An 18,433-nucleotide genomic window follows, 5' to 3' on the forward strand; every position below is an offset into this window, starting at 1 on the left:
TGYCATGACCCTGGGAACAGTCTCGGTGCTGCAGCCCACGGCCATYGCCCCAGCAGGGCAGGGATCCTCCATGAGCATGGGCCCCCCCCCAGTGTCCCACTGCCACGTTGTGGCTCTCACAGCCTTCAGGATTCCCATTCYCCAAGAGCCTAACGCCATCTCTAAGGAGCTGCACCATCTTCTATATTCTCTTAAGTGCATAAAACCAGATTTAACAAAGCCAAGCAGCAACACAGCCCCTCCCCTTAGTGACCTGAGCAGAGCTCTGGCACAGCTTCAGTTAAAAGAGAGGAAAGGAAAARCCACATTGCTTTAGCACGGAAGAGGATTTCAGAAAAAGGACTGAAACCACACAAGCAGATTTTACAGTGTTTATTTTTCCAATAGCACAAGGGACAGACATGAGCAGGCCCCCCCGAGGGCTCTGCCCCCAGACCAGTCCAAGCTGAACACTGCAGTGGCCCCCAGGAGGCAGAGCCAGSCCCCCGCTCCGCTCCCCATCTTTGGTACGCAGGTTCCACACCTCCACTCGCCCCCACCGGCCCCGCAGCCCTGCCCAGGCCGGGTGTGCTGCTGCACCGGGCTCTCTCATTCCCGTGGGATGAGGCTGGTGGATGCGTTAAGGATAAAACCATCTCAGGGACTGAACTTGTTGCACCCCTCACGATTGTGTCTGAAAGAGGAACTTGCACGGCTGAAAAAAAGTGCATGGTGAAGGGAGGTAGGATGGAGCTGGAAAAGGGACAAGAAACAAAATGAAAATAAACCCCCTAAAATTCTTGCTACTGCCCGCTTGAATAAACCAGCGGCTTCTCCCCCTCACTGAAGCAATTAACTCTTGATTAGGAATTGCTCCAAAGAGGAAGAGAGTTGCAGTGTTGCTCTCCCTCTCTGGATGCACAACAGATGTTCATTCACCGCCCTGCAGCGCAGGTACAGCCATGCCCTGGGAGCTCAGGTGCAGCAACGACTGGCAAGAGCTTAAATGAGCAACCGGGGAGTGAGCTGGGCTCAGCAAATCCCACCTGGTCGTCCTCGAGCCTGCACAGCACAGTCCACCCGGGAGCATGGGGAGGCTCTTGGAACCCAGACCCCAGCGTGGTGAGCCTCACGTCAGGCAAGACAGAATACAGTGGCTCTGACAATAACTAACACCACTTTAATGCAATACTGCTGTAGAGCCTGGAAATCCAAAGAAAAAAAAAAGAAGACCCCTTTATGCTCTATGTACATTACATCCATTTACAGAGTTGGCCAGTACTGTGTACAACATATAAATATATGATCAAACAGATGCAGAGAGGATACTTACAGGAGTCAAATAATTCACTTTATACATCCAAGAATGAAAATATAAAAAAAGGGGAAAAGAAAAAAGGAAAGAACACTGCTTTAAATGGTAGGTGATGGTCACACAGATGCACAGCTCGATGCTCACAGGTGCTCAGCTGCTGTGGGGTTCAGGTCCTCACCACAGAACTGCAGTGCTGAGCTCACTGACCCTATCACTGAGCTCCAGGGAAGCTCCAGTGTTCCACAGCAGTTTGTGGAAGTTGGCCAAAGGAGGCAGCCACAGGCGCTGGGCCACTTCAGCCAGGAACAGTTCCCCGGCCACACAGCTTCCTGCAGGCCAGCAGAAAGCATTTGCTTGGCACTTGCCCCACATTTTTTCTCCTCTTTTTCTTGCATCCTCCACGTGGGCTCTATGTGGCACACAGTGGGCTGTACACAGCTCCACAAACACCTGCAGAGCACRTCCCTGGGCACCAGATCCTGCTGTAGCATCCGAAGACTGCACGGGACCATCACTGCAGGGCAGCTCTCTGCTTACACTCACTGCACAGCAGCACTTCCCACACAAACCAGGAATGGAGATGGCAGAAGGGGAGAGTGGAAGACTGTAGGGCCTCACCTTGTGCAGCCCTGAAATAGCAAAAACCATCTTCCAGTTCCTTTGGATGCAAGGATTTCCTACRTGGAAGGTCCAGGGATTGCCACAGCAAACTGCCTCTTCCCTCGGCGTTGGCTCAGCGCGGTACCAGAGCACAGCTGGAATTTCCATGATAGCAGGAAGAGCAGGATCACTCCCGTGGGACACAGCCCACCTGGACCAGGGTGTCCCCGTGAGCAGGAACGGGCTCTGCACTGTCGCTCTCCGTGGGAAGGCAGCTCAATGTTCCTCACCAAAACAAAGTGTAACAGCGTTTCTACTATGAACAGAGAGTACTTCGTGTACTTCGTGTACAGGCGTTAGGATCAGTCGTTATCAAAATACACACACTGAATATACAACCTGTCCCATGGCCATAATTTATTATCTCACCACAAGGCACAATACACAGAGCTTTGAGGGTCCTATACAGTCGTCGTGGCAGAAGGCGCCGCAGCCTTTGCACATGATCATGGCTTTGAGGCTGCACGAGCACTGGAACGAGATCTCCTCGACGCTGCTGCTGTCAGCAAACATCTGCACAGCCAGGGCTGTGTTCCGGCTCGCAGCAAAGTTCGCTTTGTGGGTGAGCTGCACCACGCTCCCAGCAAGGCCTCGGGGGAAAGCCGGAGTGTTGGATGAATAATTAAAGCTGGTGGAATTAAGCTGCAGCTTTGAAAGCTTCCCATAAAATGCTTGCTTGATATTGAGCTGAGAGGGGATGGACGAAGGCTCCAAAGGGTGACTCTGTCCTTTTCCTGGATCCCTTGAAAACTTAAAGAAGGGCCAGTCCATGACCAGTGGCTCTCTCTGTGTGTGCCCGGCCAGTTCTGTGGGGTGCTGGGCTGCACTCCCTCGGTTCTCTGCATTACTCTTGGCTGGGCTGCCACACACCAGCACCTTCTCATTTCTGATCCCTCCCTGTGCTGCTGGGGTGCTGCTGTGYTGTTTTGAAGTCCACTCCTCCCTGGCAGCTGGGATTCCTTCTCCCAGTGGACAGCCCTTGTCCAAGGGAATCTGTTTGCTGGGGGACAAGGCTCCCATGGCTGAACTGTGATCCAAAGCCCTGGGGTGATGCAGCCTCATGTTGGGGTTGGAAGGAAAACCAGAACCAAAKAGCTTTTTGCCTTGAACCCCACCGTAATTTTTATTGACCAATGCACCTCCTGTCTGATTTGGTCCAAGGTAAGTTGCAGCTGGAGATAAAAACCGAGGCTCTGTAGAAGCATTCAGCTTCTCCGGGCTCTTATTTGCCATGACACCCGTTAATGGGTTGTGCTGTGGCACCCGGTGGACCTTGGGCAACTCCTTCTGCTCCTCAAAGCTACAGGAAGAAAATCTTCTTTCCCGAGGGTCCACATCTTCRGGCTTTGGAGAGGCACTTGCCACATTTGACAGCTGATCCTGGAAGCTTGAAGTCGAGCCAACTTTGGAATGTTTTTCTGGGACAGCCTGATCCTCTGCACCCTCTGCTCCAGGCAATGYTACCCCAGATCCACAGGTTTTTTCCTGGGGATCTATGGAAGATCTCACTGAGTGAACATCCTCGCTCCTGCTTTGGGCACTCGTCTTTATTCCTACATCTGGAGAAGATTCTTTGCCAAAGCAGTGACTGCTGCCTCTGTCCAGCTGCAGGGAGAGGCTTTCTGAATGCTTCTCCAGCACTGGTTGTGCAATTTCCAGCTTGATGTTGACGTGAGACACTGGGAGAACTTCTTCCAGTGGAAGCTTCCCCTTCAGCAGCTGCATCACCAAAGGGTTGTTGGTCTCGATGGAGGACATGGGCCGAGCAGAGCCCGCCGGCCGTTCGGCTTTCTGGGGTCCCCACCTCTGAGGTGGGGGTGCAGCCAAGTCCCCAGCACAAGCTGGACTCTCTGTCTCCACAGACCATTTTGACCTAATCCCATTGTGCTTCTCACTGCTGCTGTGACAGGAAAAGCCTTTCCCAGCCACCTCCCTGCAGCTGACACTTCTGAAACACATCTCCACCTCCACGTTCTCATCAGCCATGTCCCCTTCCCAATCAGAAGCAGTGTCTGTTGTTTCACTGTGCATACTCTGTATTTCCTCATCTCCACTTCTCTTCAATTCCTGCGTCTCTCCCAGGGGCTGATGTGCATTTTCCGGTTCGGTTCTGGGGCACCTCTCCCTTGGCTGCTGGAGTTTTTCAGAGGTATCTATCCTATTCTGAGAAACAAAGTCACCATGCACACAGGGCTGCACCAGAGCCTCWGCATTTTGTTCCTCATTACTCAGTTTGCCATCACTGCCTTTCCCTGCCCTGTCACACGCCACAGGGATCACTTTCTTCACTCCAGCAGTCACCGTTTTGGAGKTATTACTATCAGCAACACATTTTTCCAGAAATGTTTTAGAGCTGTTATATCTAAAACCAGACACCTTCTCGGGATCATGGCGTTCTGTGCCACCCAATGACAAYTCTGGTGGAAAAGGACAACTGGAGGAATTTTCCTTTTCATCAGAAGGATAAKCCAGCTGTATGGTGGGAGCACCAACATCTCCAAGTTCCAGCACAGCCCTGTCTCCCGSGGGACTGACCCTAGCTCCCTGCCCCCCAGAACATGACAGACTGGTCACCACAGGAATCACACATCCCAGTTTTGTGCTCTCCTGTGATGCAGCACAAGATGGGAATTCGGTCCTTGGGTCACAGAGGAGCTGCTCAGGACTCTCCTCCTGCCTCTCAGGAGTCACATTGTCCAAGGATGACCCAGTCAGAGCACCACAGAACGGCCTCCTGGGTGACCCATCACCAGGCTGAGTGTCCCCTGACCCTGTCACACAGCCCCGAACGCTGCTCCTTTCGCTTTTTGAGGAAGAGTGATCTTGCCTGGAAGAGAGGCAGGAATTCACGCTGGCTTCCTCAGCAGTCCCTTCAGAGTCAGCCTTCCCTCCGCTCAGATGAACAGGCGACTGTAGTTGTGCTCGCTGTAGATCTGACGCACGTTTTCCAGGAGCTCTCTTGGATCTCCTGTGCTGGGAACGGCCGCCGGATTCTCCTCCACCGCCTCCTTCATCGGTGCTTCTCCCCCCGCCGGGGCCGCCCCCTCCTCCGATGGCGGCGGTGGCGGCTTCGCGCTGGGCTCGGGCTTGCAGAGCACGGGCCTTAATGTCTGCGAGGGTCCGGGCCCCGGGGCGGCCCCGGCTGGAGGGCTCCGTGCTGGGGATGATCCGGGGGCAGATCTGGTAAGTGGGCTGACCTTTAACCACCCAGGGTGGTTTAATACGTGAAAGTTGAATCTGAAAGAAAGGGAAACATGGTAAGTTCTAACAGTGACCATTTCCAGAGAAATGCAACTGCTCATTGCGATTCTTAGCACAAAAATTCAACGAAATTTTCAACTTAGAAACTAATGTGGGCAGAGAAGCAACATGGTCCCACAATCTCTGCTCCATGATCTGTAAAGCTCAGTTCACACTAATATTGTTTTACCAKAGCCTGCAGGCAAATATGAAATAAATTACTTATATTCACGTCTTCAGAAATCAAACTGGTCTCCTCTACACCAGAATGGCTGCCCCAAATCTACCAAAATGGGTATCTTTGGTCAAAATGGGATAAGTCAGGAGGAACACTGTCCGAAAGGAAAGGAACTGAGAAACTATACAGGATAAAGAACATGATTTCAAGGTCTTTTACAAGAAGTCAACTCATTTCAGGGAGTGTTTCTGTATCCACAGAAATGCAAATGAAGGGAGTAAGTCAAGGTTACCCCGTGCTCTTGTGCAAAGACCTTGGGATGATTTTCCATTCTTTGCTTGTCTAAATACAACAGCAAACTGAGGCGGTCAGACCACTTTGCCAGCTCGACCAATGAAACCCTTTGACTCCTTCTCTTAAGATGGCAACACTTGACATTTTAATAATGTTTTGATACCATTGAGCACAGCAGCCCTGAGACACAGCAGCTCTAAAGCTCTTTCTTACCCGGATGGGTGGGACTTTGGGCTCCTCTTTAGTAGGCTGTGGCTTTTCTGGGTGAACACTTTCAATTGTGTTACGAAAGGACTGACGATCTTCAAGCCGGGGCTTCTTTTCGGGGAAGGATGCAGAGGCAGCCTCCTCAAAGCTTTTCCTCTTCTGCTCCTTGGACTCCTGAGCAGAATTCTCCTGGGGCAAACTGGGAATTCTGCTGGCAGCTGCCAATGATGGATCTTCGGATTTGCTGTTTGATTTGGAAGTCTCTGGAGAGAGGTCCAGCTCAGAACTCTCYGTCTTCAGTCCAGCAGCCGAGGGGCTGCTCAGATCATCTTTCTTCAGGTCTGTCTCAGGCTTTGGCTCTTTATGAAGTGAGGAATCTGGTCCCACGGGAGCAGGCTCTTTGGGAGTCTCCGTGTGCTCGGGTTCCCGCAGTCTGTACAGGCTCCTCCTGGCGCGGCACCGCAGATCAGCCCGGGAGCGTTTCCGGAAGCGCCCGTCCCTCTGCCGCGTGGTCGGCCCGCGTGGCAGCCTCGCTTCTCCTTTCACAGACAGCTCTGTCCTGTTCTCAGCATCCTCCTGCACTGAATTCTGTGCCTGGGATTCTTCCTGGGTCAAGCCCAACCTGTGAGACAAACACAAAAGCCAGCTAAAGGCCAAAGCTCACCCCAATTCCAGCATTACTGTATAGAACTGACATTGGCAGAGAATCATCAAAGCCTCACTGACTCACCCTGCAATGGGAGAACCCACACATCCCACATTGCTATCACACGGAATAGGAAAAAAACCCAAAGATTTGAGATGAAAAAAAATAAAAATCAATTTGTCTCAGAAACAAAATAGATGGGCTACAAAATTCTGCTGAACCCAGCCAATTCCAAGGATTTTCCCAGAGCAATAGCTGGAACAATTTAACCCCCCAACCTGTGTTTTTCAAGGAATTTATGCTGCATCTGTTCAGGTATCCAAAAACAGAAATACACTCTGCCAGCTGCATAAAYATGGATAAAACAGGATAGACACAGTAAATTTCTCACTTTTGTCCATARTAGTCCTCAAAGAACTTCTCTTTCCATTGCTCCACTCTCTTTTCCTTTTCCATCTCCTGCCGGATTCGAACTTGCATCTCATGGGTGAATTCACCTACATGGAAGCAAGAGACTGAAATTCAGTTCCAAACAAAACTAATTCTGCAAATGCAACCTCTAGTGTATGAAGGACAGACTTGCTGTTACCACCCTGCTCCCCACCCTACTCTGGATCCACATGCTGCCTGCAGCTATGGAAAAACTAATGTTTTAAAAGAYAGGCCACCATTTAAGGCAAGGTATGTATGGCACTATTTTACATCTTCACTACTTAATTTTGAAGGTCCCATGGCACCAAAAGAAATAATCTCTTTGATTTTTAAGAAAAAAAAAATCTGGAGGCAAGATAGCTGGATATACAGCAAAGCCTCCTGCCCATTAACTGTAAAAGCAAAACAAAAATCCTATRAAATGAGCACCCATTCCCCAGGCASCCAGGAAAGCACAGGCACTCACCATCAGCGAGCCGCTCCCTCCAGCTCTGTGCTGCATGGGTGAAGAACTCGTTGTTGAGAGCGCTGCCGCTGAGGCGCATCAGCCCATCAGCCCCCACCTAGGACAGACCCAGGACAAAGACAACACATCTGCTCCAGCTGTTCCACACTGAAGAGGCAATCAGGAAAGGAAAGCACCCCAATGATCATACCTGTCTATCGACTTCAGGCAGGAGGTAAAGCAGCTGCTGCTGGAAGTGTGATGGAAGCGCGTTAAAGGTCCTGGAGTTGATCAGTGCTCGCAGGTTTGTGTTCACAAGGATGGAGCCTGGGGTTTCAAAGTCAATATCCTCACCCCTGTTCCGTTTCATTTGCCCTGGARTTTAAGGACAGACGAGTAAAATTAACTTTGTTGTATAAAAGTATTTCAGCATTATAGGCTGAAATTTATGTCAAATTAAAACAGCAAAAGGAGCTAGAGCGATGAGAAAGACTGCAGTATTCGAAGAATGACTCCAGCACAGCAATTAACAGACATCTGAAATTCTGATAYGAGGTCACARTTCTGCCATATKCAGGTACAATTCTCAAYRCTGCTCTTCAAACSAKGCATACTTTAAAAYAATTGYGTCACTAACACTCAAAGTGGAAAGSCTGGCTTGTAAYATCAGGTCATCAAATGAGCATCCTGGTGCTCTTTTCTCAGATACACAAGGACTTCACCAGCACCAGTTATCCTTCTGCCTTTAGCCAGGAGCACGTACCAGCCGTGGGCTTTCGGATGCCCCTGAGCAGCTGTGGAGGATCCCTGTTTATCTCTGTCCTGCTGCGCAGGCTGGTTTTGCACAGGGCCAAGGAGCTGCTGCTGCTGCTGGATGTGCTGCTGCTCTCCCCATCAGCGTGCCTTCCTGTGAAGCCTAAAAACAAAACAACTTCATAAAAATATGCAGAGTAGGCAAAGCCCAGCTGGGAGAGTGGTTTAACATACAGGAATTCAGTTACTAACAGATCTGCAATTACAGGGTATCGCCCAGGTACCACTTATGTTGAGTGAATTAAACATACACACAACTCTGCAGTCTCACTCATTCTCAGCAGCTGTTACAGAAATCCTCAGGCAAACACAGAAGACTGGGGACTGACTGAGAGAGATCTGTGAGGTCATTAGGACTCCMCGCAAAGCCAAGCTCACCCGAGGCAGACTCCATGTGTGCCCCATTTACTTTCAGTGGGGTTAACACCACCCGTGGCAGCATCACACCTGTCTTTTTCTTCTGTTTGGTTGCCTGCAGACCAGAGAGAAACCAAAAACAAAGGAATGAAGAGGCTAGGGAAGGGTAAAATAATCTTCTCAGCAGCATGTTCCTCATTTAAAGAGCTGCCTGGCTCCTCTTAGGTGAATCTTCAGGCAACACTACATTTAGGACTAGCAGAGAATGCAAAATTGCCTTCCTGTACATGATCCCYCCCCATCCTGTCACTGATCACCCAAGGAGACAGCCTCATAACTCGCTCTGAGGCACGTGTGCACAATAGTCCCTGTCATACCATCCCACCAGTAATGCAAGCTCCCCTTGAGAGGCTTCACCCTCCCCATTAGTCCCACTTTTTCCTACCTGGGAAGCAGTTCTGTAGCTCTCCCTGGTAGCAGGTCCCTTGCTCTGAGATTCAGTGGAACACGAGGCATTAGAGGAGGTTTCATCAAGAGACACTGAAAGAGATGAGCTCTCAGTCAGACACAGGAATASGTCCTGGAGTTTAAGGTTAATGTCACCAGACACTTACCATCRTTGTCACCACTCACAGTGCTGGCTTCGTTGGACCCACAGCTTTCTGCATCTGCTGTGTCCTCCAGCTCCTCCCCTTCTGGCACTGACAGGTTCCGAGACCACTGCAAGGCATCTTTCTAGAAGGGAAACAGAACTGGGGTGGCTACAGCCCTCCCTCCCTGCCAAACTTACACCAATGGGAGCAGACAATTAGCTGGATATACTTGAACCTTATTTTTTTCCCCTATTTTAATCCTTGATGCAGAAAGGTATTTTAAAGTATATTTGGGCTCACAGTGGAACATAAGTTACCAAAACTAAGAGCACTTCATAGCCCCTTCCTAGACGAGTAACACATATCTAAAATATCAGATTAAAAATAATTAATAAAAACGTTCATAATACATCACAATTTTCTGCAAGCAATGAGCTCCTATTAAAGACAAGCATCTCATTTTTACTGTGAAAGAGTAAGTATCATCAGAGTGGCCAAAACTAAGACAGCAAGCTTAGGAGAGGTATTTCCTATGTGTACAATAAAAGCCATTTCAAGGTCATCTATTTTCAGCAAAATGTGTTGATTCAACAAGATTTTCTAACAGCRGAARAAAAAATGGAAATGAAATAGCTGAGATCTATCAAGTTGATGTTTATCAAGGAATCCAACAGTACAAAACAATCCAAAAGAAAAGCTTAAGACCAGAAACATTTTCATATTTAATATTACTGGGACAATAAACTAAAAATAAAAGAAGTATTCCTGAGGGATTTCAAGACCYAAGGAAAATACTGATGCTAAATAAYATGGAATGTAGTGGAACACAAAACAACCAGCCAGAAGAATGAATACATATTTTCCTATCAAGATTTTACTTGTTGTTACAAGCTCTTGGACCAACTCCTTGGTTGTTCTTTTCCCTTGTGAGTGGCAGCAAGGGAATGCACAGGTCTGTTCTGCTGAGGAGCCACCTGAGCTGGACACCAGGTACTGCAATAAGAGGATTCATCTCGCTTGTGCAATTCAAGAAATAACAGGTTTGGTTTTTTTTAAAGGAACTTATTATGGCTGAATATAGCTGAAAGGTACAAGCTCCRAGGAAATAATGAATTCCAGACCCTCTCCCACAAGACGATCTTGCTGTTGATGACGCTCAGTGACAGGATAACACTCAGCCTGCACAAGGAGCAGAACTCACCCCTGGGCCCTCAGCTGGGAGCAGAGTTCAAYATTTACCTTGAGTGTGAAAAGGCTGATGCGTCCGGGTAGTTTGTAAAAGAGCCCATCTCCTCCCCGGGAATTGGAGTGGAGCATGGCGTTGAGGCAGGCCAGGGGAGATGTGCCACTAGARCAGAGAAAAGAAGAAAGGAGACAGCTTAAGAAATGGGTATCAAGAAAACAGCCTGAAGGATCTGGTTAAATAGACATCCTTTAGCTGATGAGGGGAATCAGACGTGATGCCATTAACTTTATGGGACAGGCACTTCAGTCAGAACAGTGTCACTGGTTTCATTTTGACCTGTACATCAGCCTCATCACATCACAGCGAACAGGAAACGTGACACCAATTTTAAAACCACCCTCATCTGTTTTCACACTTTTCTAACTTCTATTACCTGTTTCCTCTCCTTCTCTCCTGGAAACCYTCAGTGTTGGATTGATTTTACAAAATCACCACATTTATTCAGCAGCAGAAAGATGTAAACAAACTGTACATACATGTGTTACATGTCACAGGCCAAACTGCGTGAGCAGAGCTCRATACAAAAGCTCTGATGCTCTCATTTATTCAGTCCTACATAACTCCCTGGTTAAAGCCCCATCCTACACTCACACTGATAGAACTGCTGTGCCACGTAATATGGTGTTTTCCAGWAAGTCCCACATGTACAGGCAGAAAGCTGTCTGGAAGACACATTACGGCACTATCAACTGCTTTCTTAGTAAAAGTGAAACTGAAAACTGGACTGAGATAAAATATTTCAAAGAAAACCATTCTCAAATCGAAAACATAGAACAATTTCTGTTTCCACCTGGTATGTGTTTGGTTTTTGGACATTTTTTCACATGCCATGGCAACAGGCAAAGTTACCCTGTATCACTTTTAGATCATGTGAATAAAATTTCCAGCCGTCTGTCTTGTTAGACAGTGCTTTCCCCTCTGTGTTTACCAGACACTCCAAGCACACTCACCAGCCACATAGTTCTCTTAAAAAAGCAAAGTAAGTAATTTTCCCCAAAACAAGAAAAAAACCAAGCAGTTAAAACTCTGCCAGGAGCTAAACTCAGCATGGTGCTGGCTCATGGGAATGTAAGTCCCCCGGATGGAACACAGCCCTCCCAGCAGAGCAGCATGACCCCCAAACCAGGGAGCCCCACCTCAGGACTGATTCAGAAGGAAAAACATCTCAAGGCACTGAGCTATTTCCTTCAGGAAATGGAGTTTCAGGAAGAGCTTCTATAMAAGCACCAGCAAAGCCTGCTGCACGTTCAGCCAGGCAGGCTCACTGCCTTTATTCTGCAAACAATCACAGAGGAAAATAATATTTTCTTAAAAGCAGAGAATTAATGACCAGGGAAGGAAAAGCAGATATCCCAAGGGAAAGCACCGACCTTTAAAGGAATGAGTTAGCTTTGTGGGATTTAACATGACACATGTTCYGAAAGCCTGGTCTTTAGTTACGCACTGTGACAGGTCACTTGTAAAAACTGGGAAAGCACAGGATAATTTATGTTTTGAAGAGCTCTACTATTATCTTTGGCAGGGGACAGCCTGTGCACAGAGATCTTCAACTGCYTGCTTAGGTAACAGGACTGATGTGAAAAGCTGCAAAGTATTGATTAAAGCAAAGTTTTATGAAGGTCCTCATTAAAATCTGTCTGAATTCTACTCAGAGCTGTGAAACCACTGCCCATATCCAAACCAGAGAAGACCTCAGCAAGCATCACAGAATCATCAGTTTGCGTTGCAAGAAACCTTAAAGACATCTTGTTCCAAACCCTCTGCCATGGGCAGGGACTCTTTCCACCAGACCAGGTTGCTTCAAGCCTTGTCCAGCCTGGCCTTGGAAACTTCCAAGGATGGAGCAGCCACAGCTTTTCCAGGCAACCTGTGTCAGGGCCTCAGCATCTTCACAGAAAAGTATTTCTTCCTAATTTACAATCCAAATCTACCCTCCTTCACCTTAAGGCTATTGCCCTTTGTCCTATATCGCTACATGGCTCTGTGGAAAACTCCTCTCCAGCCTTCTTGCWGTAAGCCCATGGAAGACAGGTGTTCCAAGGGTTCCAGATCAATGCAGTGGCACACACCGGTCTCATCCCTTCTCCCAAAAACAGCAGGTCCCACACCCAACACCTCTGTACACATCACTGATTTTCACTATTCAAAACACCCCAGCTGTTTCCTGATTCCACACAAACAAGGAGCAGAAACAAGTTAACATTTAGGCCCCAGAAGAAATCACTTTGCCTTCTACAGTTGAGTAAAGTACAGGTTTAGGAAATGAGAACACCACAGTGGAAAACAGTCAACAGAAACAAAGGGAGGCATAAGCAAGACTAGAAACAGTCCTTGCATCTAGATGTCCCAGAAGTCCATCCCCAGGCAGCAGCTTTTTCTATCTCTGGTAGTCAAACTACTTTTTTTTTTTTTTCCTTTTATTTTCTTTTTTTTTTTTTTTTTTTTTTTTTTTTTTTTTTTTTTGCCAGGCAGTAGTAACTGAGGCATTTGGACTATCACAGTTACCCACTTTCTTTGAGCTGCAAGACACTGTATTTCTACTACTGTCATGGAAACAGATGGATGCTCAAAGGAACTTAACCAAGGAAAGCATTCTCCCACTTCTGCCCTTTCCAAGGCTCCTTATCAGGTTCTTTTCCATATGAAACCCACTCTGAGACGGGATCTCCTCCCCACAATGTCAAGAGCCACAACTGTGTGATGAGAGCTGCGCTCTCCCCGTGCTCAAGAATCTGAGCATCAGCCAGTGACATAAAGAAGACTGTCTCTTTTAAAATATAATGTCTGYTCTAGAAATGAAGCATCAGAGGAGACAAAACTTAAACTGTTCTCAAACTCGAGTCACACTACCAGAAACTGCTGGGAGCAACTTATGTGAGAACCATGGAAGTAAGTGCTAAGTACAGCACAACGCAGGGGCCTGATCTGCAAGAGGCATTTATTTCACAATAGATGGATGAAGGGACTCTGTATRTTATAAAATACATCCAAGAACATCTTCCAGTTATTATCAGAGAAAAAAACCCTCACAACCTGTATATAAATGTCTGTACTGTCATCTGAAATTACCAGGCTGAAAAGAGAAAAAGGAAAGCAAAGTGGGCTGGGGATGAGGCAGAACTGCATGAAACAACACCAGCCTTCATRCACTGCCTCCCCCATGCTCCACACTGGTTTAGACAAAATCATCAATACTAACCTCATTTCCTTTAGACCTTCAGCCTCTATGACCTGCAGAATCTGTTTTGGGGTCATAGGAGCATCAGAGTAATTTTCCAGCACCTGAAAAGACAGAAAGACCAAGTGTTACTACAGAATTGGCTTCTTCATTCCTAGAACTATTCCATCAGCTGTGGCCCAGACCCAATAATGTGCCTCTCCAAACTTGATTCACCTGCAAAGACACAYAGTAAAAATTCAGGCTACCTCGAGATCCTGGCAAACACGGATCAGAGCCGCGAAAGGTTTTACCTTCATCTTTTCCCTAACTAACTGAAATACAAATGTGGAGGAGAAAAAGCAGCAGAATTTGGCGTTGACCCCAGTGGAAGTTTTACCAGACTTCACTACACATTAGAAGCAGCTGCTGCCACATAAACCTTCAAAACTGAACAGTGGTCAGTGACCTYTAATGATGTAAAACTTACTCTGACCTCTACACAAAGCATCCGGTATTTTTTGCCACTGAAAGTATTACTGTACAGCCATACAACCTAAAAGTGTACCATCCTCAGATTTCTTCATTCATTTAATCTTCACTCCATCCCAGGAAGTGAACCAACCACAAGTTAAAAGTCAGAATTCGTGTCAGAGAAGGACAGAATTCAGAAAAGGACAAAATAACAGTAAAGGATTTGGAAAAAAAATCTGGCTAGAGACAGTAAAAAGATTTGGAGTGCTTGCCTTTCACATAAAATGAAGAAAAACAGATATTAAAAGGCAATACAATAAATAACAACTCATCCTTTAATATATTATATCAGGAATAGAATTGTCACTTCTATATGAAGAAAGAGGTTATTACTTGATGATTTTTAAAGCCTTAAAAAGTGGAAGCCTTCAAGTGGAACTTAACTGCTCCGAAATGTCTAGAAGCAAGAACTCAAGGATTCAAAGAGGGAACCGGACATTTCTGTGGATAAGAAGATTACCCACATAAACAGGAAACAATGAGCAAAAATAAGCTGCAGTAGATGTAAACCATGCAGTTTCTTTGGGAGCAGATTACCCTACAGCTGCCGACCATGCGCTGGCTCCTGCGCCTTCCCCGGCAGCAGACAGTGCTGCTCTTGGAATGCAAAGGCACCCAGCTCCACAGAGCAGGGGCCATGAGCACAGAGAGGGTGAGACAGGCACAGGATATGGCCTGGAACAGCCATGGAAAGCAGCAACAGCAATTTACTCAGGAATTTTTTGATCCTAACCACGGTCTAAATTCTCCCAGAATCATGGCCACACGATGCACAGCCCTGGTGTCATTTGTCCCCTTTAGGATTCAGCAACACAGTGCTGTCTCTCAGTCCGACTCGTGTGGAGAGCCAGAGGAAGGACCCAGATGCCCCATTTCCATCAGCAATATCTAGAAGTGAGTCACTGCAGCAGCCACACCAATGGGACATGTGCAAAATCACCCCAAAGCTGCACAACGTTTGCACCTCAAACCATCTCCACCCTCCACAAGTAATGAAAAACCCAACTGCAGTTTTGCTCTTCARCTGYATGWTGTGAGAAAGCCAGGTTGGATGGGGCTTGGAGCAGCCTGGATTAGTGGAAGCTGTCCCTGCCYATGTCAGGGGGTTGGAACTASATGATCTTTAARGTCCTTTCCAATCCAAACCATTCCTTGATTCTATAAAAGGAATTTCTTAAATCATATCCACCCAACAGGTATTCTGTAAATGCTTGAAGCTCACAAGCTTCTAAGAATGAGGCAAGAACCTGGTGGGGAAGGGGATTTAAGAACTAATCTGAATTAAAACCCAACGAAAACACCAAGAATTTAAAGAAAAATCAAAGCAAGTGATGAGCCATATTCAGAGAGAGTAAACTAATTTAATTCCATACAGCTCCATCACACTTTTTCCTCCCTCCATAGGTTACAAGGTCTCCATGCCTCCCTCCTGAGCTGTCACCCCATCACTCAAAGGCTGCAGACAGCTGACACGGGGAAACTCATTGCTCCCGAGCCTAGCAAGATCTGCAAAATACAACACGTCTGTTCCAAAAAATCAGGGAATTATTCAAACCTCTCTCCAGTGACAGACACAGCAAGCGAAGTATGTGGCCTAAAACTGAGCACAAAGGAGCATTTACATACRGATAAAAGAATCTATGCTCAGGGGAACAATTTCCAATCAAGAGCTGTATTAAGTGTACAGAGCACTTAATGGAAGAACTGGGGGAGAGAGGATCCTGCAAGCTTTAGACACCAAATCCCAGTCTCCAGCACTGCCCCCTCTATCCCTCTCCAACCTGACACTCCCAGCACCACATCAACCTTCCACCCCGAGCTACAGCTTCAACGCTGGCTATTTCTTACCCCCAAACCAGAATTTTCCCCACTATTTATAGCATTGGTAGCTGAGGGTGCCTGCACCCCTAATCATGGAAGTTTACATCACTTCCTCAATTTACTCGACATCTAGCTCTGACAGCAGTTGTGGGATCCTGCCATGGCTTGGGGCATTTAGATGAATATTTAAAGAATTATTTTATGGAATGTGCAGAGTTTGGCTTTGTAGGAGGAGGAGCAACACTGAAAAGCACTTTTGCCTGTGATTCTCAGAAACGTTGAGAGGAATACAAAATACACCAGCACACGTCAGAGAGAGAAATTAAAAGCATTTTGACAGGGAGCATGTGTAAGACTAGTGTGAAATAAAGATCTATTTTTAGTGGATTTACAATCAGTCCTGCAAGCTGGAAGTGCAGCTACGCAACTGTAGGTCTCTCTAAGTGGATAATCTAGTACGAGATTGTTCTATTTCTGGTTCATCAATGGCCCTAAGATGCCGTYGAGGCTTAGACATCTCATGCACCCACCATGTCCAAGGTTCTGGCCAACAGACAGGTGAGAGGAACTGTGTTAAAAGATGCCTTCCCCATCACATGAGGATGATGAGAAGTATTAGGTGACTGCTTTAGAGTCACAGTCTCATGTGCTGCTTTGGGCAGCCTATAAATAGTGATTTTTTTCACCTGCCAGAACTCAGGATGTATGAATGAGCTGACTTTGTGCAAGGTCACATAGCACAGCCTCTGCCCCCAGCATCACCTACCAGGACAGCATCCCTGCTATCTGCAGTGACACACCTCATTCCCAGAACTTGGATCCCAAGGAAGAAAGCAGGATGGAGAACAAGACCACCATGCTCCTGCACTGAAGTTCCACAGCGGCTGCCTGATGCCCTTCTCCAGTTTTTCAAGCAAAGCCACGTGGGTCTAAAATATTATCATTTACACACAAAAGATGATGCAAGTGGCTGGAAGTCAGATGCTTGTCTGATTAGGTTTCCTCCTGGCAAGCAGTAAGAAAACACTCCAATAGCCAAAAAAATCTTACTCAGAAGCACCAAGACTTATCCTGAACATCCTCAGTACAAGACATGAGTCTCATTGGACTCCCCCACACTGTTCCTTCAGAATGTTTACATGCTTCAATGCATAACCTGAGCTGGCAAAACCAAAACAAACACAGCAGAAAAAACAAGGAAACAAACCACGCTCAAACCCTGTAAATTCATTTCCACAAAAGTCCATGGGCTACACAGGAGGAACACATGTATCCTCACAAGTTGTACACCACTGACAGGGCTACGGGGAGGAAATGCAGGATCCGTTCACGTCCAGGCAGCTGGATCATCCCTTACTCCATCCCTAGCACTGCTGTACCTGCATCACTGTGTCACCAGGAGAGAGACAGCTCCTTCCAGCCAAATGYCAAACAACCAGCCTGAACACCTCAGCATGCAGCCCTTAAATCAGACTTCTAACTAGCTCATGCTCACCACCTTAAAGACACCGAAATTATTTTTCATTTTAGATTTCCTACTTCATAACTGGGGTTCAAGACAGATCCAGCTCAAAAGGCTTCACAGAGGGAAGTCACCTTCCTCCCACTGCAACAGTCCAATGACAGCATTGGCATTCCCACAGACACCACCAGWGCAGAGCTGGGCTTGGAAGTTAAAGCCTTCAACAAGGAGATTCTCTAAGACAAAAGGACTAAGACATCTCCATGCCCATATCTCCTAAACCCAAAAGTGACCAAATACGGGCGGATTCAGGGATGTTCAGTATGCTCCGACAGTCCGGCACACGCCASCGGCCCTCGGGCGCTGCCGGTGCACAGAAGGAACCCGCACCCTCGCTAATTAAACCAGAAACTTTTGACAGCGGCCGTGCCCTCTCCGGAGGCTCCGGTTCCTCCCACGGAGCTTTACACCATGTGAAAGGAAGAAAACGAGCGGAACCGTTCCCGCACCCCTGTCCGGCACACACTGAACCGCTGAGGGACGGCATCTCCCGCGTCCCATCCCGGGACCCGCTGCAGCCCCGCCCGGCGGGAGGCGGCSAGGCCTCCGGGACCCCCGGCGGGCGGGCAGCTCGCCACTGAGGGCCGGGGAACGCGCTCGCACCGTCCCGGGGCGCATCTCCTTCCCACCGGGCTGAGAAAGAAAAACAACCGWGCACGAGAGCCCGGCCACGGCGGCCGGTGGGGGAACCGCGGGAAGCCGCGGGACCGGGCGGGSAACCGGCAACACCGCCCGCGTCCTCCAGGCGGACCCGGCCCCCGCTTTCACCCCCTCCAAAGYGATGGCGGCGGCGCCAGCCCCGTTACTCGGGGAGGGGCCGGACGCGGCGCAGAGGCCCTGGGACACGGCGGAGCCCCCGCGCCCCCTCCCTGGACGCTCCCCCGGCCTCACCAGACGGGCGGCCTCGGCCCACGTGCGCTCCTTCTTCCTCCTCTGCTTCATCTCCTTCATCCTCCTCCTCCTCCTCCTCCTCCTCCCGCGCGGGCGGGCGCGG

General features: G+C 48.1%; 1 protein-coding gene across 1 annotated transcript; it reads right to left on the reverse strand.

Annotated features, from left to right (window-relative positions):
* Positions 1–363: 363 nt before the first annotated feature.
* ASXL1 (ASXL transcriptional regulator 1) lies at positions 364–18,427 on the reverse strand. Its single transcript, XM_057366009.1, has 12 exons — positions 18,331–18,427; positions 13,605–13,687; positions 10,399–10,507; positions 9,181–9,301; positions 9,012–9,106; positions 8,588–8,681; positions 8,160–8,312; positions 7,608–7,771; positions 7,418–7,514; positions 6,911–7,016; positions 5,880–6,495; positions 364–5,191 (listed from the first exon to the last, which is right to left on the reverse strand). The coding sequence occupies exons 1-12, from the start codon at positions 18,388–18,390 to the stop codon at positions 2,315–2,317; spliced, it is 4,575 nt and encodes a 1,524-aa protein (XP_057221992.1). The 5' UTR covers positions 18,391–18,427; the 3' UTR covers positions 364–2,314.
* Between the last annotated feature and the right edge of the window lie 6 nt (positions 18,428–18,433).

The sequence above is a fragment of the Malurus melanocephalus genome, unplaced genomic scaffold (genome assembly GCF_030028575.1).
Source record: "Malurus melanocephalus ecotype Western Australia unplaced genomic scaffold, MMel_1.1 scaffold_59, whole genome shotgun sequence".
Classification (NCBI taxonomy): domain Eukaryota; kingdom Metazoa; phylum Chordata; class Aves; order Passeriformes; family Maluridae; genus Malurus; species Malurus melanocephalus.